At 33.1% G+C, this 23,046-nt stretch overlaps 2 protein-coding genes across 2 annotated transcripts; both read left to right on the forward strand.

The window, feature by feature from the left end:
- Nucleotides 1-100: 100 nt before the first annotated feature.
- On the forward strand, nucleotides 101-5,920 carry wal (electron transfer flavoprotein subunit alpha wal). Its single transcript, XM_089696687.1, has 7 exons — nucleotides 101-259; nucleotides 354-494; nucleotides 703-967; nucleotides 1,720-1,935; nucleotides 2,463-2,614; nucleotides 3,276-3,386; nucleotides 5,714-5,920. The coding sequence occupies exons 1-7, from the start codon at nucleotides 218-220 to the stop codon at nucleotides 5,777-5,779; spliced, it is 993 nt and encodes a 330-aa protein (XP_089552813.1). The 5' UTR covers nucleotides 101-217; the 3' UTR covers nucleotides 5,780-5,920.
- A 15,103-nt stretch (nucleotides 5,921-21,023) lies between these two features.
- Nucleotides 21,024-22,728, forward strand: fd96Cb (forkhead domain 96Cb). The gene has a single exon (XM_089695920.1). It carries the CDS (start codon nucleotides 21,110-21,112, stop codon nucleotides 21,884-21,886), a length of 777 nt encoding a protein of 258 aa, XP_089552046.1. The 5' UTR covers nucleotides 21,024-21,109; the 3' UTR covers nucleotides 21,887-22,728.
- Nucleotides 22,729-23,046: the final 318 nt, after the last annotated feature.

Genomic DNA, 23,046 nt, shown 5'->3' on the forward strand with positions numbered 1-23,046 from the left:
TAAATGAGTTATCGTAATCTAGGTATTTGTTAAAAATATTCTGATTATGCTATGGCTTAATGGTAAATTAATACGAAAATATCGGTAACTTTTAACACGTAACGTCACTAAAGTGGTGATTTAGATTTTGATTGGACTTTGACTTTTATTTTGTAACCTTTTGTAGAGTTCTATGTAAATAACATTTTACGTTTTATAAAGCAAATTAAGCACAAAAATGTTTTCGCCACTCAGCAGGCAATTATTGTTTTATACTCAGGTTTGTTTATAATAAAACCTATTTAATTCATATGCTTAATATATGTAAATTTTCAATAAAAATTCCAAGTTGCCTAATTTATTTTACATTTTAGCTTCGTCGTCTGCAAAGTACTTTAGTGTTAGCTGAGCATAACAATGAAGCCCTATTGCCAGCCACTCAAAATGCCATAAGTGCTGCAAAAAAGATCGGTGGTGAAATCTCTGTTCTGGTTGTTGGTACAAAGTGCGGCCCAGTAAGTGTATTATAAATGATTTTTCCAATCCCTATGATCAATTTGGCTATCTTCCACTCTTATACATAATATACATATATACTTCATAGCCTTCATAGCATACTTTTTCCAGTTGTTACTTAAATAACTTAATTCATAAGCAATGCTACGTAACTTTTGAAAGTAAATTTCTTCATTAGCTTACATATATATTATATAATAATTTTAGGCAGCTGAAGCTGTTGCAAAAGCAAATGGTATATCCAAAGTGCTTGTAGCTGAAAGTGATGCATTTAAAGGGTTCACTGCGGAGTCCTTGACCCCCTTAATATTGGCAACACAGAAACAGTTCAATTTTACACATATCTTGGCACCAGCCACTGCTTTTGGTAAGGCTGTGTTGCCCAGGGTTGCCGCAAAGTTGGATGTATCGCCAATTACTGATATTATTGGTGTTAAAGATGCGAATACATTCATAAGGACTATTTATGCAGGTATGTATGATGAGTACTTATGATTTAGAAATAAAGTGACTACTATTTAAATCTATTCATAAAGCATTGGTTCACTATAGCGATACTTAGCATTACTTCTGTAGACTATATTGAAATTAATTTCCATTAAATATTCATTTTCTTTCAGTCTTGATATAATTTATCATTGACCATATTTTTAAATTAAATCCCACTTTGTCAATGAAATATCTTACTAAATTGGTACATGTTTACATTATCTCAAAACCTTATCTTTTTGTTTTGCTAAGAGGAAACTGATAACGGTTACTATTTAACTGGAGATGCCTCTAACTGATAAAGAATTTAAATATTCCTTATAATATGTATAATATAGTTAAAAAAAAGTGTGATTAAAATATTTCTATTTTGATTCTTTGGATATTCAAAATGTAATAGATATGTCTCATAAAGATTATTCATGCAGTATATTGTTTCGTTTTTGGTTTTGCTCACTTAAAGAACACACAATTTAACCTCTCAACCACCGAGCGGCCAGATCCGACCGCGACACAATAGATTTTCTATTGTGTCTGTGATTCCGGGGCCTGATGGATTAAGTATAAATTTGTGTTGCATCTTCATATTGCTAGTTCCTTTTTTTCTCAATTGAATCAGACTCGACTTATTATATTTTGAGCAGCCTTTTGGTTTTGCTGCACGCATATTTTATACCTAAAATATAAAAATAGTAGAACAATGAATTGTTAAATATATTTTTAATATCTTAACAGGAAACGCAGTACTAACATTGGAAGCAAAAGACAAAATCAAAGTGATCACCGTTAGAGGTACAGCTTTCGCTCCCGAGCCTCTGGAGGGTGGTTCCGCTGCAGTGGAAAAAGCACCAGAAGGCAATTACAAGAGCGATTTAGTGGAGTTTGTCTCGCAAGAGCTTACTAAGTCCGATAGGCCAGAACTCACCAGCGCTAAGAATATTGTTTCTGGTGGTAAGATTCCTGCTTTTTTTTTAATTTTATGTGTTTAAATATTATCTAGATTCACGGTATTTTAATTGATCTTATCTTATCTTAAAAAAAATACAAGATCATGTTCAATAATGACACTGAGCATGTTTTTTATTTTGCCATAATCAATTGTGCTTATTCAAAATCTATTCTGGTGTCATTAAAATAAAAATTGACGATAATTTTGAAAAGTAAAAATTTTACTAGTAATTATATTGAAGAAATTATAGGTAGATATCAACTCTTATCTAGATGTATCTCTAACATCTTAAATTTATATCAATATTACACGCTTTTTATTAGCTTCACCTGTATGTTTGTATGTTTGTTTGTAACCGACTTCTTTGGGCGCGATTTTGACCCACTTTAAACGGCCAGATTTCGTTCAAACTTTGTAGATTTATTGAGGACCGACAATACACTAATTTGATAAAATTATTCCATTTTTCAATTTGCAAAAAGCGTGTTTTTTAGTTTTTTTTTAACTATTATTTTTTTTACCCGCACAGGTCGCGGTCTCAAGTCCGGCGACAACTTCAAGCTGTTGTACGATCTAGCTGACAAGCTGAACGCGGCCGTGGGTGCGAGCCGTGCTGCCGTGGACGCGGGCTTTGTGCCCAACGACCTGCAGATCGGACAGACCGGCAAGATTGTTGCCCCTGTACGTAGAGGTTTTTTCTTTTTTGAAGTGAAAACTTCTTTAGCGGCGTTGGGTATAAAATCTTAAACTCGCGTCAGGACACGTGGCCTGATCGAAAAAGCGTAAGACGGATGTTTTTTTTTTAGCCTTTATATTCCATGCGTAAGGAAGTAACGGATACCATTCCAAAATATCAAACATGCTGAACGTTAATACATGTAATCAAGTTTTCACTTCTGCCGGCACTCCCGGAGTGCAACCCATCTTTTTTTGTTTATTTACAGCCAGTGGTGTGATAGTGACGATGTTACGGTTGCCATTTATTACGCGTTCTAAAAAGGTTGAGCCAAGTGCTGTGACAACTTCAAGCTGCTGTACGATCTAGCTGACAAGACCGGCAAGATTGTTGCCCCTGTAGTTTTTAACTTAATTTTGTTTTCGGTTTCTTGTTGCAATTATTATTTTTGTTTCATATTAATTCTGTATTAATTTATATTGATATCTTCTTGTCATGAAAAACAAAAAACAAGCGGACATTGCCATGCTCAAGGTGTCTCAAGGGAGAAATGGTTCTAAATTTGTCCAATTTTCCTATAAGTTCAAACGGAATGTAAATTTTGTTCTTTATGTGTATGAGTTGATAATTTATAAATAAACAATCATATTTTCTTTGTATGTATAGAACCTATACATCGCGGTCGGCATTAGTGGCGCCATCCAACATTTGGCCGGTATGAAGGACTCCAAGACGATCGTCGCTATCAATAAAGACCCTGAAGCGCCTATCTTTCAGGTAATAAACATTTAATTATTAAATTCCAAAAGTTTTACAGCCGTACAAATAAACGAGTTATAACATTTTATAAAAAGAATAAAGTAAGAATAAGGAAAAATCATACAAATAAACACGTAATAAATGAAACCTATCATAACTTCGTAATAAGTATTCATACTAATGCTATTTCGTCCTTATTCCGGCTACCTCCCTAGTATAAGTCTGACATAACTGAGTTACAACGTATTTTTTAGTACATTGTGCTGTGTTTTATAAGTTTTAGAACCTATTTTCAATCTAAATTTGAGATAATAGCAATGAGAATAATACGAGAAGTAGAAAAAGTTGAGGAAATTAATAATTTCATTACGTACCTATTGAAATGGAAAATTTAGTATGAAATGTCAAAATATACGAAATTATGAAAAACCCTTTTGATATTTATAATGATTTATTTATTTACAACATGCGCCAAACCATACATACATAAAACACTTATTTCTAAACTTATCACAATAATATAAACTTTTGTTGAAAATATAAATCTTCTAAGCTTGGAGTTGTATGTTTTGAGTACCAGTTATTTGGCAACTCTCTATCTCAAGGTGGGTTTATCTTCTGTTCTCCGGATATTGGATAGGGTTCTCTTTCATTTGCTTGCATATTTAATGATATATTTAAATTATTTCAAATAAATATTTAAAAAATAAACAAACAGAACATCGTATGATGAAACTTCACAACAAATTCGACGAAGTCAAACGAGCGTCAAAATGACAGCACCAAGGTTTAACCGTAGACAATTTCAATGTTTTTCATAATTTTGTGAATGAATTGCTACGTTGCCGCTCCGCGCCTATTGCATAGCGTGAGCATAGTTACATCGACGTTATTCCAAATTTATTTGTAAGAAATTATGACATCCTTATTCTTTATTTATTCTTATCATATCTATGCATTGCATAAGGTTTGAATAAGCAAGTTTTTATTTGTACGGGTGTTAATGTATCTGTGTATATATAATTTTACGCTAAAATTTCTTAATTGATCTTGAATGACATGTGAATTAGTCGTGCATACATTTTTGGTGTGTTATGTGAATAGCATAGTGTGTATAAATACAAGATAACTATAAACATAATATTAAAATTTTATTATTTGCGAATTTGTTGAGAACAAAACCTCTTAAAATGCGTAAATATAAACAAACATATTTTCCATGTCGAATTTATGAAAACATTACAATTTGTAAACGTCGATCGGAATGTCATGGAAATGGCGCCAAGCACAAATGTCAAGCGAATTTTTTTAATCCCGTTTGTACGAGGTAACGCCTCCGTGATGTGTTGCGTATTAATTCAATAGCATTTAGTACTGTCGGCTAGTATAATTACTCAATTATCGACCGATAATTACTACTTTGCGCTCATATTTAATTGTTGAAATTGTCGCTAGCGGCCATTAAAGTTATCGGCAAAACATAATTTTATCGTCTTCTTTATTATTCATTGTTGGTTGAATTTTTATAAGTTAATTTACCTTTTCGTGTGATAATTATTTGTAATTACTATATTTATGTGACTATTTAAAAGTTATTTAGAATTTTATTAAATTGTTACGTAATTTTTTGTGGCTATTAAATATAGGTACATTACGATCGAGCTTGGCTTGAATTATTAAGCAAAATTTAATAGTTTTATCGACACCCGATACAAGGTGGAGAGACTAATATATACATCCAACTAATATTCTAAATGCGAAAGTTTGTGAGGTCGGATGGACAGATATTTATTAGACGACGCGGTTGGCGCAGTGGTAATGTAACTGCCTACTGAGCCGACGGTCCCGGGTTCGATCCCCGGTCAGGGCAAATATTTGTGTGATGAACTCAATTATTTGTTCTTGGGTCTGGGTGTTATTATCTATATAAATGTATTTATTAAATATTATATTTATCGTCGCCTAGTACCCTCAACACAAGCCTTAATTGAGCTTACTGTGGGACTAGGTCGATTTGTGTAATAATGTCCTATAATATTTATTTATTATAATATTTATTTATTTATTTGTTATCCTTTCACGTAAAAACTACCTACTGAACCGATTGCAATTAAATTTGGTATGTAGGTAGCTGAAGACCCAGAATAAGACACATACTTTTTATCCCGGAAATCCCTCAGGAAAGGGAATTATGCGGATTGCGGGCATTTCTTTGAAAATGCGTGCGAAGACGCGGGCAGAAATCTAGTACAAAATAAATTACCGACAATATTTATTGTTACGATACTTACAATAATTTTATATAGTACATATTTATCAATTTTAAGCTTTGCGTGTTATTTCAGGTATCGGACATTGGCCTGGTAGCAGATCTATTTAAAGCAGTGCCAGAACTGACATCAAAGTTGTGAATATCTGCCAAGTTTTAGTTAGCAATTCCTAATCAGAATATACAATATACATCCCTTGAGATTTTTGATACCCATATACTTGTTACATCCACAATCATGTATTTTACGAAGAAAATGTTAATAAAATTAATTTTATAAAAATTGTTTTTTTTTTATTGGTACAAAAATTTCCTCTTTGCCAAAATTTTTTGTTTGAAATAGAAACTTATTTAGCCACATGCACGTGTTTGGGGAGGGAATTTTTCACGACTTCTTATTTTAAAATTTATTTGTAAATCGAAATAAGAAAAGATTAAAGTCATATTTTAATTGCGTATAAAAATATATCTGAACGCATCTAATTAAATAACGAAAATAGTAACTGCTCGTTTAAAGAAACAATAGTATCGCTATCGTCTAACAGATGGCGTTAGGCGTATTCATGTGGTATTCATAATAATTTTTATTGGTCATAAACACAACAATTTATTAGAGGTATATCCTTTAATCAGTACCTAAACAAAATTTACAGATACTATAATATACAAAAGAAAAGTAAACCATAGATAAAAAAAAAAACATTTTTATTCTTAATATAAATTATGCCCACAATTATTTTTCTTTAGATGTTATGTTAAGTTTAAAGTTTAACATGACGTCACAAGCGGCTAGCAAAACCAACAGGCGGTAAGTGCAGTCAATCACGTTGTAATGATAGCGAGTTGAGATGCGGTTTCTTAGTGGCATCCTCGTTATCATATTTGCCGGTAACCGGGGCGGGGCCGTGCAAGCCTCGCCCAGACTCCGCCTTGGTTTATACCACGTTTATACGTTGACACGCCGTGTGGTACAAACATTTGTACAGAATATAGTCACAATATTGTAATACTGTGATATACATAGTAGTACTGGGATTGAATTGTGTCTAAATAATTTGATTGGAGGAATAAAATATTAAGGTATTGATTGATTTATGTTAAACATGATTAATCAGTCGATAATACCTACTAAAGTTTGACATTTGGAAGGATCATTCATTCAATTAATTTTATTGAAACAATTTTTATAACAAAAGCAATTTACTACTATATTATATAGGTATCTACACTACTTGGTGTAGGTAATAACACAAAATAGGTACATAGGTATATCTAAACCAATACCTACCTACCTTTTAGCAAAAATACTTATGAATTAATATATTATCATGTACTTACAAAAAAAATCAGTTACACAACGAAAGTAGATATCGCTATAAATAGGTACCTACACCTACGTCACATGAATTAATTAAAGCAATAGGTAGGTACCTATATTGAAAAATTATATTTAAAATATCAATGTGTAAAAATTGCATCGACATGCAGTCTTTATAGCTGTAGGTAAAATCATGCTAGCATTCGTTTCCTTACCGAAGACAGGTGAAAACATAAATATTGATCTACCCTCATACGTTATCCGTGCGATAGGCACAATTTGCCGCCTTTGACTTCCCATTATACTCGAACATCCCCAATAATTACGGACCGTGACGTTTTCACCCCAACTTTAGGAAGCATATAAGATGTTTTTTGTTATTAATGTTCCACGGATTCGGTTGTGTTTCGGTAATTAAAAGTTAAATAATTTGGGCGTTTAAGGGTTGTCTAGAATATATTTTATCTAATATCTACAGATTAAACTTTTTTTTATAAATATGTCAATTTATCTTGAATACAACTTAACTGTGAACTTTTAAGTTCACAGTTTAATATTTCTACTTACGTACGTACCTACTTATTTGGGAAAATACAATGTAGGTAGAGCAGAAATCATCTAAAGCGTCATAGCAAATAAACATATACATATATAAATATTTGAGAACCATCAAATCAAAATATTTTATCCTTGTTAACTCTGTAAGCTACCATAATCGAGAGTTTCGTACAGTAGGTAAATTACCTATTGGGCGTCTCATCAAAATAAAGCTAGGTACCTCTACCTACTAACGGAAAATTAGCTTGATAGTAATCAAGTGCGAAAATGGGCGATGGATCCTGAACTATAAGTACACTTGTACAGCATTAGAAGTAACATTTTATTAGAGCCTCATTTTCAGAGGATTAGGCACAGTTATAAAATGCGGAATGCGGATGGTAATCCATCCCTTTGACTTTTCCTACGAATTTTTATACCTATAAAATTGTAGTACCTACCTAAGTAGTGTAAAATGAGTTGCGGGACTTGTTTGTAGAAAATATAAACGTTTTAATTTAAAAGTGTAACACGGAAGTCTAAAATTGATATCTATTTTATATTAAATTAAAAGCGATATTTCATTAAAGTTATTCATGTAATAAAAATGCTAACGTGACAATCTATATGTATGTCAAATAGCAAAAAATATATAGCGGTTTGTATAGATTCACAGCGGGTAAATAAATCTAGTTGTTCCGGTCTGGTTAGTGCACAGTAGGCTAATAAACTATTTACTACGGACGTTTAAAGATCAGTTAACGCATCATTTTATGCCTAAACTTGAGTCTAATTTTCTCATTTGTTAGCTTATTTTATCTTTACGTTAAAATGTCTGATCGGAATAATTGATTCAAAAAACTGCATGATTTACCGGACAAAACATTAAACACCTACCTAGGTAAGTAAAAAAAAGTATTTGTCCCGTAAAAGTCCTGTCCTCCTTCTGAGTCCTTTGTCAACCTATACGCATAATATTACAGTTCAAAAGTATCAGCGCAAACATATGTACCCTTTTTCAGTCTGAGGGAACGTAAGATCAATATAGGTATGGCCGGAGAAATATCTGGCGTAAAACAGACAGCTTAACGTCTTAAACGAGGCAAGGATGCCTAGTAGCAGTCTGGTAGGTGGCTGACCACCTACCAGACTTCAAGCTATTATTTAAAAAAAAATCGAATTATTTTTTCAAAAAACGGACGAATATCGCCAAAAATGTAGTAAGTAGGTAGGCTTTAGGTAGGTACTGTCTTTAAAGTAGTGACAAGGTAAACATACCTTGTCACTACTTTAAAGACAGTAGAGTGTAGACTTTCGTTGCGTATAAACGCAGCGTAACAACGCTGCGTTTATACGCAACAAAAGTCATTCGTCTTTGATGGGTATCGTAGACTTACTTGGTAAATATTGTGCGTAGCCGTGTGGACACAGCATTAGATATCAGATCAAAGTCGGTTCTCACGCACACGCGCGTAAAAACAGACTTAGCTGCAGGTAGCGCGTATTAAGTAGCGTCGAGCAGTGCTAATGCAGTGACGATCTGAGGGATGAGTACAGTCGCACACTGAATACTGTTTGTAGTTATATCCTAGCAAAATACATTATGAGGTGGTTAGTTTCCATGCAATTTAAATTGCATTAAAACTCATATAGGTACGTACCCGCTTAGGGGTAAATGTAGAGAAATTTATAAATTTTGTTCTTTCCACCTCAAAGAATCCTTTTATTATAGGAACCATGGATTTAATTTGATAAAAGTTTTTTGTGTATAGATAACTAGCTTCCGCCCACGACTTTGTACGTGCATCCCCGATTTTTCCCGTTCCCGCAAGAATTTCGGGAAATCCTTTCTTAGCGGATGCCTACGTCCTAACATCTACCTGCATCACTTGCATGCCAAATTTCAGCCCGATACGTCCAGTGGTTTGGGCTGTGCGTTGATAGATCACTATATCAGTCACCTTTGAGTTTTATATATATATATATACATATATAGATTATTGTATAGAGTTGATTCAGCGTTGATATTTATTAAAACAATGAGTGATGACTGGTATTATTTATTAATATGGCTCTCTGGGAACTTCCCGCCTTTCACAATTAGGTAAGTTTTACTTATATGTATAAGTAAACTAATTTAACACTACATGAAATACAAGAATTATTAAAGAAATTTATTATCTCATATACCTATCATATAATAATATGATAATGATCATCATCATCATCATCATCAGCCCATAGGCCATAATGTTCCAACTGCTGGGACACGGGCCTTCCGTAAGGGGTGTCACCAAAAAATATGTTGATATCATGCATTAATTAATAAACAAAAACAATTGCCATCTATATAGGTAACTTCCCAATTTAAGACTAAGGGGAATAAGTCTCTCTTAAAAGCATATTGAGTGCCCGACAGTACATCTTGTCCACTGCAGCCTCTCAATGTCCGTGCGTGACTGATCTACTCAACGAATTCACGGCAAGTCAAATGTTTAATTTGCTCTATAAATCACGCTATTAAAAACATTTCAAGGGTGTCATCGCGATCTCATTGGAAACGTGACGGGCTGTGTGGTCGCCGGTCATCACTGCTTCTCTATTGTGGCAGAGCTACGGCGAAGAATGCTACATCAAATTCAATTTAATGGGAACAAATTGAATTAGTTTTTAGTCCGTTTGCATGATGTGTTCGAATTGTGGTATTGACTATCAACATCCGTAATATGGATTGAGAAGTCTTGGTGTTTCTGGATCGATAAAATGTTAATGTCAATAAAAATACTTACTAACTAAGGTGGAGAATACTAGAATTATCGAATACAAAGTATCACAGCATAGTAAAGAATATTCCTTAATCCTTACAATTAACCCTACTGAATTAGCTATATAAACTCAATACATCCATATTGTTTTGCATCTAGTGACGCACTCGGTTAATGTTGTGATATACAGACAATTTCGCAGCAGTGTAAAGTATTATGTAACATAACCTCATGATGATAATATTCTCTAAATACCTACCTGACGAATATGTGAAATGATTATTGCTGAAGAGAACCTATCTACGATATGTTATCGATTCTTTTGATTTTTCTCTACATTGTGTCTAACGCTAATGACACAAAATGTATTCCTTATTTTTATTTTCATCAAACTTTTCTTACGTGTTCACAAATCCCAAAGCACTAAGAATCGTTTACGTCAATGAAAAAATGCTAAGAGCATTGCGTAGAGTTGCGTGACGGTAAGCGTCCGGGAGGAAACTCGCATTAAATTGAATTAAATGAAATTGATTTACCGAAGGAGGAGCGTGAGTGCCGTCCTTCGGCCCTCCAATATACCGCTTCGTTCCGCTGCCCGCCACGGTATCTAGTAATTAATGCTATTAGATATAAGTAGCTAGATGAAACTAGACGCTTGGAATGTTTATGTTCTATTAAATTCTTTACCACCTATAATAATCGGAAATATGGGTACCTAGGGAGATAATTGATTTTCTTGTATAAGCACTAACTTTAATGACTTCTTCTAATTATATCTATTACTAGATTGAAAACATGATTTGAATAAGACATATAGGTACCTATATAGGTACGAAGATTTAATAATATAGGTACATACTTGAAAATCTATAGTCTATACTCTATACCTACTGCACCTACCGGTTCGACAGTATCACATTTTATTAGCTTGTTTTATTCCATAAATGTCATGCATAGTTATAAAAAATGTGAGAAATACGTAGGTAGGTAGTAATTATATTTTACATTGAAAGCAAACAATGTAAAATTCTGCTCCGGACGATTAGCTATATACGGCTTATTAATTTAATTAATAGGAAAATAGCTTCCTGTAAATAATGGCAACGATTAATATCATCCATTTTTCAATACTTTCTCGCTAACCGTTAGAAAAATATAAAACTCATTGATGATCACTTGACACGTAAACCGATATAATGAAACGATTTACGGAACAGGCGTTAAATATTAACAAAATGTTGTGATAGTGATTTATAAGCGATAATTTCGATACATAAAACATTTCATTATAGGAAGCGAGAATCATTATTCAAAGATATTTATTCATGTCGAATGATTGCTTTTCTTTTGTGAATCTTACAATGGCGTCTGTTCGTTTTACCATTTGCGCGATCGCCCGCTCTCTCATTGTGCTGGCGTGTTTTGTTTCGGCGCGAACGCGGCCTTTTCACACCGAACATAGAAATCTATTCTAAACTTAAACGGACAAGATTGATGGCCATAGACACGACCTGTGACACGCACTACCGAATACCTTCCACACAAACGCCTGCCCGATCGTGTGGAATGTGCTTTACTTTACCCTTTCTATGTATGTAATTATTAATTGCCTAAATGATAAATATCAACATTTATTCGGATGCGATCAAAGGAAAAAAGGTTTGTGTGTTATGCGAAGCTTATTAATTTTGTTAAATTAATAATCATAATTAACTATACATTTAGATTCGTTTCATCGATATATATTAATAATGGCAATTAGTTTCATTATACTAATTGCCTAATTAGATACTACGTTTAATAGACTATTATTTCGCTAGATCATATGGATTATAATATCTATCTAATTTGGTTATTTAAATTTTAAATGTCGATATTATAATTTTATTATGCATAAATTGAAAAAATATTATCTACGAGTTACAATCGATTTTCTAAATTTCAAAATTCAAATTATGATTCTAGTTAAGCTGAACTTATTTGAATTTAATAAGTAAATTAAACATATTATTTACGACCGATCGGAACTACTTTGTTATTATTCGCCAATAAGATGTTAAAGGTTCTTCAGCTTTACCAAAACAACATTAAAACTAAACAAAAAGTTAGACGCAAAGTTCCAGCTGCAAACAGAACTAGAAACAAGTGAATTGGAGTTATTATAGACTAATTCGAATGTTTGGGCAACAGCTTCGCGTGAAATTGGCCCAAGAGCGGTAGTTAGGGGCGCCTTGTAATTTGTGAGCCGCCTTCTTCGAAAGTTGAACAAACTATCCGTAACCTAATTCCAACTTTGTTTATACATTATACTCTAATGTATTTCTAATATGTTCTTTTTTGTTTTGGACGCAATTGTTTTTTTGTACAACACTTTTTGTCTTAAACGTTTTCAAGATACGAGATGGTAGACGTCAGAAGGTGACTATTGTTTTACGTGTAACATTCCTGATTTCAGAAAAATTTTAAAATGGTGTATCTGTCTGTTCTTATTAGTAAATAGTTACTAAACATTGAAACATCTTACTCTGAATGTTAAGTAAAATTTAGCTTTTGCTCTTGCTTGCCTAAATAGCTCAACTACAAAGTGTTCCAAAATTTGTAGAGTTGTTTTGAGGTCTATAATCGTGGAAAAACTATATTATGATCGTTATTAGAGAGGTTGAGTTAATTTTGTGATTGAAACATTAGTAAGATTGATTAAAAATTATAATTAATTACATTAAAAAGCTTTGTACCCATATTGACTCTACATCAGTTCTCTACGTCATTTCTCGTATGTTTAGAAAAACGTGTGCCTACCTATATTGTTCATACAGAAGCCTGTTTGGACAATCATGAGAAAAGAAATGAAGGGCTTCTCGTATGTGCATTGTAGGCACTATTCAGTAAACGAGAGTTCAATTAAATATGTGTATTAATCTTGTTACGCAAATAAAAAGTTCAGCGTTTGACTCTTCATGGATTTTTGTCAGTAACACTGGCAAATATACTGTTATCGGATATGGCAGGTATATATTGATATTTTTCGACAGAATATCCACCATGAGTCGAAGGCGGATATTCTAGTATGTATATACTAACAATAATGATTCACAACAACGCAACATAGTAAATATCACAAAACGCTACAAATTTCATTTCTCATTACCATATCCGATAACAGAACGCGGATACTAACATAAATAAATGTTTAAGTTGTTAGTATAAAAGACTACAATTATGAAGGGCAGAGAAACGAAGCGGCGTGTTCCGAGTCTGATTTTTATCTCAAACGGTGAGCCGACATTTCCATCGCGGTAATTACAGAGTTTAGAACCTAGAGTGAATTATTAGACGCGCCGCGGTGCCGTAATCAACACAATAATTGTTATTTGCGGCTCTTAGTGTTTGGTGAGCGATTTTGTGGTCGCTAGCAACGCTCCGAACCAAATTGAATTTTATACAATTATCCAAACTGTAGGACTCGGACGTGTGTATGAACGATTTCTAATCGCGGCTGTACGTATCTACTGTATTCGTGATCTTGTATTGAGGGTAATTAGGGTTATTTTAACTTTGAATTATTCGGCAATTTTAATTTCGTATCGTTATTGGTTTTGACTTACTCGGCTGTAATGATATTTATGGTATAAATTGCTTGTTGTTTCTTAAGCTTATTGGATAGAAAGTCGGTGCATTTTTCATTATGTTTTTTTTTCATTATGTAGTTAAACTACAGCTCTACGGGAATCAACGCATTAAAAAATCCTTTTAATTTTAAAAATTAGAATGTAAACTCAATTTTTACATATTCATAAAACTAAACATTTTACTACCTATCACTAGTTTTTATTCTGTTTTTGTGAAATAACAATTATTATTTCAACAATAATCGCGATAGCTTTAATTAATATTTTGTAACGACTTACCCACTTCTACTGAACATTATTACCAAAAACAAAATAAAAATAGTCGTGATTTATATATTTCACGTTTGTTAATTTCATGGGTATCAAAGTTATTGCTTACCTACACTAGGCTATTAGCACTAAAGGATTACAGGTTCAGGCTAGGCTATTGATATCAATTTCACTAATTTTAAATGTTACCAACATCAGCTACCATTCTTAGCGTTATAGCGCATTTCAATTTGCATCGCGTTCGTAAAATTTAATAAAAATTATCAAAAAATGTTACTCAAAGTTTGTATTAATGAAATTTAAAGTGCCGCGTCTTTGATGTTTTTGCTGCGTTCGCGATAAAATCAATTTGTATGTAGCCATTAAGATTTTTCAATTTTACGCTAGATGAAGAACCAGACTTTTTAAGAGCGAATATTTTGAGCGTTATTGATTTGTTTTGCCTATAATATTTGAGTTGGTAACAGAAAGAATACACATGGGAAATTTTATGTAAATATACGTATACTTTTATGTTTAAGAACTGATAATAGACATTTAAGACTAAAAGTATTATCAGGATTACATAAAGTAAATTGTACCTAGGTAATTGAACACGTCCAAATTAACTGTAACCATTCAAACTGTCACATATCTATAGACTATACGTCCATACTAGGTACTTAGTATTTAATCGCATTTTAACCATTTTACAACCAAACACAAGAAATCAATGCAAACTAAACAAAAGCTAACACGATCTAATTACGAAGCCAAACTGCAAAAGCGAAGTTGGCAATTTGTTCTCTAGGGCGGCGGGCGGCGTCCCTCGCGAATTCATTATCAGTTTGTACCGACGCTTCCGTTTCCGACGACCGGTATTTAAGCTTCGTGCAAGTGTTGCCCAGTGAAATACATATATCGCTTGAATAGCATACAATGCTCGATTTATGTATAGTTCTAAAGTATAGCAAAAAAAAAACGTATTTTTTTCGGATTTGTATCTATATCTTTTTAGTTATGAGTCTTATGGTCAAAAATTAGACGTGAATTTTTTTGTATTTTGTAAAATCCATGCTTTTCTTATCGGTAAGGAATCTTGTTATCTGATCGATTACGCGTCCTGATTTTAAGATTTCTTATAAGAATATTAAAAGGCTATTAATTTATTATACACGCTTTCATTTCTTAATTTTAAATTACTGTTTTAACTGTAGGTAACATAGTTATGTACTTGACTTTAAACTGGAGTGGAATGAAATGTGTATAAAGATATTTTCAGCAAATTATGCACAAGGGATACTCTATCTAATAAAAAAAGTTTAGGTATAAATTAGATAGAGTGTAGAGGGCAAACAAAAAATTTAGCTTAAAAAGCAAGTACATAATATATTAAGTTAAGAAGATGCTTAGAAGAAATTATTTTCCAAAGAAAAAAAAAATCCAAATATAAATCCCATAAAAAGCCACTGCAAAACTGTATTACACATTTTATAATCGTCAGCATTGTATAATCTACACCAGGAAAGTCTCAAAATCCCTCGCAGTGATTGGTACGACTTGACGTGACTTCGTTTGCACAGTCGTTGTAAAGCAAAACTAACATAAACATTGATACAGTATACACGAACCTTCTGTTTTGTATCGTGGCTGCTTTGAACACGCTGCTGTTATTTATTGGATAGTTTTTGTTTCATTTTTGTATGGAATTTGGTGTTTTTCTGCTTCATACTGTGGAGTCAGTCAGGTTGAGGGAATCAATTAATCTCTACATGGATGATAGAGCTATGTTGTTATTAGTCATAACAATTATTAAATTTCATAAATAGGTACGTGTGTTTTTGTAACACATTATCTAAAGGTATCTTAAATACATAATAAATGATAATATTATCACATGGGAAAACCAACTGCTAAAATTTTGCTGCTGCTTTATTTCTTAATTTTTCATACAGATTCAAAACGGGTAATAATATCCAATTAATTAATTTGCATAAATTACATATGAAATGAAAAGACATGTTACAAAATGAGTGTGGGTACTGATTTTGTTAAAAGTTTCTGTCATATTGGTTAAAGCAGTTATCTCTACCAGGCTTCTTGTTTGCAAAGGAAATGGGAAATGCTATCGTTCAAACACTCCGCAAACTTTAAAGATTACCTAGTAAGTTAATAAGAAAGCAATCAGCAGTAATCTTAATAGCGAACTATAAATAATTTTGTACTATATCTAATTTTATTTGTGAAATGTAGCATTTAGTGTAAATATCCTTAACTGTTTCGAGCTAACCCAAGTAAATCCAATTAAATCAGTCCAGTAAGAACACACGCTCATATTTGCGCTCAGCCGCGACCAATGATATATAACGTTTGTTAATTAGGTTATCTGCCGCGGCATCTATAAAGGGCGCAGGCTTAAAAGGCTCGTTGATATTAAAAATGCCGCTTATAACTTTTATCATAAATCACCCTCTGGCCAAATCGCGAGGGCGCGCGAAAAAATTTTTCGTTTCAAACAAAAAAATATGCAAGTAACGACGGACGTACCCTGAGAGCTTTTTTAAGTTCGAGATGGTGTTTAGAATTAATTATCTCGAATGTCTTGGCTTTGGTAATGGAGAAGTGCTGTCACTGGGAGCGTGACTCGGACATGATTTTACTATTTCGCAGCTTCGATCTGTATTGTTGAATAATGATTTTCGAGTATGCGTTGAGCTTTTTTGACGTAGAGACTAGAGTAGTAAATTAATCAAAACATAATTTATTTAGTTTTAATTTCATCATCTTAGTTAAAGTCTTGCCGTGACATAATATGAATATGGAATTGATAATATGATAATGCAGTTATCAAATGGTCCGCTTATCAAAATTATGTTCAACTGTCATATGTTTACAGTTTCTTTGCCATTTCCATAAACGTATAGGCAAATATTAAATATAAAAATGAAAAATCCTAGTAATTATACGTCACTTCTCCACTTAATGTTTGTTTTAAAATTATACGCCTTTGCTCTTTCTTTAATGCGATCAAGCGTATTAAATTAAAGAGTTTCAAGAAGATTGTTAGATAATTCTTCTAGTCTTTAATTCCAACCATACGTCGTTACATAAGTACTTCAGTTAAATAATTATCTATACATTACGTATGTAGATAACAGTAAACCAAATAGATAAAACTTCATTAATCTAAAATAGAATTATGTCAAATTGGATTCAAATTCAACAAAAGCAATTTCATAATGTGTTGATATAAGTGCTTAGTACATTCTCATAAGCGCAATTACTTTGAAATTTTCAATTACCTCATGCGGTCATACGGTACAAAGATAAACATCTAGTGTAATGAATCCCATGAGATCTCGTGGAAAGCGTGGGTGATTACCGGCTGCTTCCCTCTAATAATAAAACATCGACAAGCCGCCTTTATCGACTGCCCGCTCGATAAGCATCCGTGACGAATTCGCAGCACTCGCGCTATGCTCGCATGCTTACATGCTTCATACAAAAACAGCATATGTAATACCATGCTGTTTAAAATTCAACTCTATTACCTAGACATAGAATTCTTAATAAAATATAGGTAAATGCGTATATATGACGTTATAAAAGGTGGAGAAGAAAAATGACCGAGATATTTGTATCGATATAATTTTATTTCCAATTATAATACTTGTCTTTTTACTTTTAACGTTTCGGGTAAAATTAGTATTACGTGTTTATGAATAATATTTTGATTTTACAGTTATTTTTATGTAGGTATACTTCGAAAGTGAATATTTTAAAAGTTAATATTTTTATGTAGGTATCTTTTGGTGAAAAATAAATCCAAAATGTTTGCATCAAAATGATACCTACATGCTTCACATGAGGTGTGACTTGTGTTGGTGGTTTTTAAAATGTTAGATTCACATAGAGCTAACTGAGTAAATACATTATACCTATAGGTAGGCTAAAGTTATAGGAACCTATCATCTAATCACAGTGATTACAATATTCTGTAATTAGGTGCCTACATACCGGCATACGTACTTTTCGGATATCTTTGCATAGTATTTGATTAAGGTTTGATTAGCCTTCAGATGAAGCTTTTTAAGTCCTTTGCCTATAATTAATAACCTACCCTTTGTAACTTTCTATCAATTGTATTCTCATAATACTAAAAATATTTGTTGGTTGCTCTTTTTTAGGGTTCCGTAGCCAAAATGGCAAAAACGGAACCCTTATAGTTTCGTCATGTCCGTCTGTCCGTCTGTCCGTCTGTCCGTCTGTCACAGCCGATTTACTCGGAAACTATAAGTACTACAGTGATGAAATTTGATGGGAATATGTGTTGTATGAACCGCTACAAAAATATGACACTAAATAGTAAAAAAAAGAATTGGGGGTGGGGCCCCCCATACATGTAACTGAGGGATGAAATTTTTTTTTTCGATGTACATACCCGTGTGGGGTATCAATGGAAAGGTCTTTTAAAATGATATAAAGTTTTCTAAAAAACATTTTTCTTAAAGTGAACGGTTTTTGAGATATCAGCTCTCAAAGTCGTAAAAAGTATGTCCCCCCCCCCTCTATTTTTATAACTACGGGGTATAAAATTCTAAAAAAAATAGAGGTGATGCATGCTAATTAACTCTTTCAACGATTTTTGGTTTGATCAAAGTATCTCTTATAGTTTTTGAGATAGGTTGATTTAACTGTAATTTATTATATTTGCTGCTACGGAACCCTTTGTGCGCGAGCCCGACTCGCACTTGGCCGGTTTTTATTTTTTAAGAGTCAAAGATGTTGAAAATTATATTCTATAGACTCTACATGTTTAGGTACTACTCTCTTTATTTATTATCAAAATTACGGTGTATAACGACAATGTTCCAAGTAAACGTAAAAAGTAATGTTCCAAAAATACTGGTAGTAACTGTTTGTTAGTAAGAAGGTATACAAGTGAAGTAGCAAATGCATATAGTACTACCTACTATATGTACTATATGTACTATATGTAGATACTATAAGTAACTTATAAATTTATAATAATTTATACATACAAATATTCATTTGTATTTACCTAATGTTTATTAAGTAATTATGATAATTGATATTATGAAAAATATTTTTGCACAAATATATTTTTTTCTCGTCGAGCTTTTAATTGTATTTCTTACTAGCTTACCGCCCTTGGCTTCGCCCGCTTTGTCTAAAACCTACTATAGGTACTATGTAGTGAAGTAGTAGGTAGGTATTAGGAAGATGACTCGCCTTATTTTAATCAAGGCGATTTCTATTAATTAAAACGTGGTGTTAAAATTAAAAAAAAACTTGGAAGTAAGTAGGTTACCACGAATATTGTAGCAACATTTTTAGACAAGAAATTCCACAGATTTTTTTAATAAAGAGCTTCTTTATTTAAATGGCAGTCAAATTCATATCAAGCTTATTTCACACACGCACTTGTTATGTCCACTTCATTAATGTCAGACTAAAACTTTTGTTTACTTTTCTCCAGTATGTAGGTGATAAAGTGTAAAAAATCATTCTGACTCTACATTTTTTATCGTGCTTTCTACTTCATAAAAATTAGTCGCTGTTTTAAAACAACACTTTTAAGTTTGATTGCGGCAAGTGTTTGTATGCACATTTGGGTATTTCTTTAGGTAATCGTTTTAAAAAAAAATCCATTGAAAATGTGTTTATAATATATATATATATATATATATATATATATATACCTAAATATGTATATGTATATTGTAATTTGGTGTTTGAAACCTGTATGTATTCAACACCAAAGGTGTGTAGATATTGTAAATACCTTTATTGATGGCATAATAAATTGTCAGCTGTGATGTGTACCTATTTAAATAAATAAATAATAATAATTTATTACAGTGGTAGTCGAATTGATACACAAATATTTCAAATTTAATTATCAATATGTTGGGATACATATTTATAATAATAACCACTAGGTACCCTATAAGAACTAGGTACTATAAAAGCTTCTCAAAAGAAATCTTGTTGAATATGTACAAATATTTGAGTTTAATGTTATTTATGTATTTTTAAACTCAAACTTAAAGATTCGCACCGGTCTTCAGAAGAGTTATCTTTTATTGTGTTATTTGTAAAGCCTTATTTTTATTTTAGCCTGACTGTTACAGTTCAGTCACCTTCTGTGTCTAGGAAGTAAAAAATTAGTCGTGTCCGATTCGTTTTTTGTTACTTCTAAATCGTTGGTTCGTACAAAAACTGTGTATACTTACTTTCTATAAATATTTACCATCAAGATAATTCTTTACCGGCAAGCTTTCATTTAATGTGATTCAATGTAAAATATAAAGTATTTTAGCTGGTAAAATGTGATATTTAAAATATACTCGTCTGTTGAAGCCTGAAGGAGTCCTTCCTCGATGACTTTTTACAACAAGCAATATTTAAAATACACCTGAAGTACCAGATCTGCATATATTATATTTTTGTAACACAATGTTTAGAAACTGCATTATTTTCATTAAAATCATAACTAATTTATTCAAACTGCAGTGAGTGCAATTTGTTATACCTACCTACTGAGACTACATAATAATATACATTCATCGTTGAATTGGTGCATAATTCAAATCTCTTTTTCTGTATCATTGTAATTTACATACGCTAAATAAAAAGCGGTGTCATCACAAAGGATGTTTGGAGGCAATATAAACATAATATCAATTTAAATTCCTTGTTAGTGAGCCGACATCATACCTGAAAGTTCTCGTTTCCCATTGGTCGCGTACCCAGCCAATCGAAAGCGAGAATCTAGCGGCTCTACTCATACACAGTGGGACCCCTACAAGGCGGGCGGATCAACCGGCAAGCTCTCCGCGCCTCAGTTCTTTTTCACACCTCGCATCGAAGTGACGTGACTACACGCTGTGCCGGTTACACAAATTCATTTTGTAACATAATCTTGTTGCCGGTCCTCAGTGGAAGTGACCATGCCGCGACCATCACGTGAATCGTATGGTGATCAAAAACCACCTTATTCTTACATTTCGCTAACAGCAATGGCAATATGGAGTTCACCGGAACGCATGTTGCCGCTATCAGAGATATATCGGTTTATAATGGACCGATTTCCTTACTACAGAAGAAACACGCAGAGATGGCAGAATTCATTGAGACACAATCTTTCTTTCAACGATTGTTTCGTGAAAGTGCCACGAAGACCGGACAGACCTGGCAAAGGAGCTTATTGGACTTTGCATCCTCAGGCCTTCGATATGTTCGAGAACGGTTCCTTATTGCGACGCAGAAAAAGATTCAAGTTGCAGAAAGGTGAAAAAGATAATCTTAATGCTGAATTGGCCGCCCTTGCAAGTTTTAATAGGGCATTTTTGGCTCGGCAAGCGAATGCGCCACCTCCGCCGTCGGCATTGCCCAGCGCAAGTTTGTATACGCCGCCAATGTGTTCGCAAATGAGTCCTGAACCCGCTGAATTACCTGAAGTAGCTGTGACAGTTTTACCACGGGAGAGACCACGAAGAGCGTTTACAATAGATGCCTTGTTGGAGCCAGAACCACCTAGATCGTCACCGTCACCTCCTCAGCCGATGATAACAATGCAAGTGATGCCTCCCATTCCGAGGTTGGATTTGTCGATGCCCTCACCGTACATACTGGCAGCACATAGGTACCAGGCAGAGCTCTTGCAAGCGGCCGCCCATGCCCTCCGTCCCTGCTACCTGCAGCCACCGCTGCTTCCCGTCGCGTGACATCACCAAGATCTTGTGAACTGTTACAACATGTGCAATGCTAGGTTGTAAGTACAGATTTATGAGAAATATTCAAGTTAACACGATTCTTCTTTGGTTCCCGTTAAATATTTATTAACCTAAATTAAATATAATAAGTTATTTTGTTCCTATATGTAAATAGTCTTTGGTTATTCCGTTAGTATTCGTAGATTTTAAGGTTCGCGTGTTAGCCGACGGTGTTGTGAGAGGCCTAAATACGCTAATCGATTTAAAGTTTTTATAAACCAGCAACCTCATAATCAACGACATATATTTAAGTGATCTCAAATATAGACGTACTTAAAAATTAATAAATGTTCGTGCTAGTGATGATAATAATTTATTTATTTAGTGATTGTAAATATTCTATCAAGTGAACATTCCATGTTTTAATGTTAGTGAAGTTATGGAAAATTGTAAATCGTATTTATTTGGTCTTGTCGTTATAGTGTACCTAGATAAGCTTAAATATTATTCGCTTTGTAAATAGATTTCATTGTTATAGTTGTAAGCAGTATATTAAAAGAAACAATTATTATGGTACATCTTGTTTTATTGAATTTGTTCAACTTGGTTATTCTATCTGGGTGGTAAACGATAAATTTAATCAGATTATTACGCTTTTTACCGGAGTGTTGAAGTGTTACTAAAGTTCCTAATCCTTCGTGGGGGGTTTGAGTTAGAGAAGAAATTTTTGAATGGTAAAAAATGAACGCGGAGGTGGTCCGTTTCACGCTGTAACGACCGCAACGACCCACATTTGTGATCTAATAGGTCGTGATATTGCTACTTGAACAATTGTCGAGTCATTGCCTCCCTGATTAGCCACTAATACAGATAAAAAATATTTTAAAGGAATTTTCAAACTGGCTGGTCGGAATGTGATAAATTGTATTACAATAAGTTAAACTACAATAGTGGCACAGATCTTATTAGATTTGGGAGATAAAGTTCCAACGTAAATTAATTATTTATGAATAAAATTAATTATATTGAAACTTGCTTTATTTAATTATTTATCTAGGGCATACTGAATCATACTGCACCTGTAAGAGAACGGTGAGTTGACTTAATACGGACATTAAACAGGATTTATCGATTTAGCACTTGCTCCTAGTATTTACAGACAGCTACAGTCA

The sequence above is a fragment of the Colias philodice genome, chromosome 6, assembly GCF_061535455.1.
Source record: "Colias philodice isolate Cphi_HAF_F1 chromosome 6, ilColPhil1 Martin Lab GWU primary, whole genome shotgun sequence".
Taxonomy (NCBI): domain Eukaryota; kingdom Metazoa; phylum Arthropoda; class Insecta; order Lepidoptera; family Pieridae; genus Colias; species Colias philodice.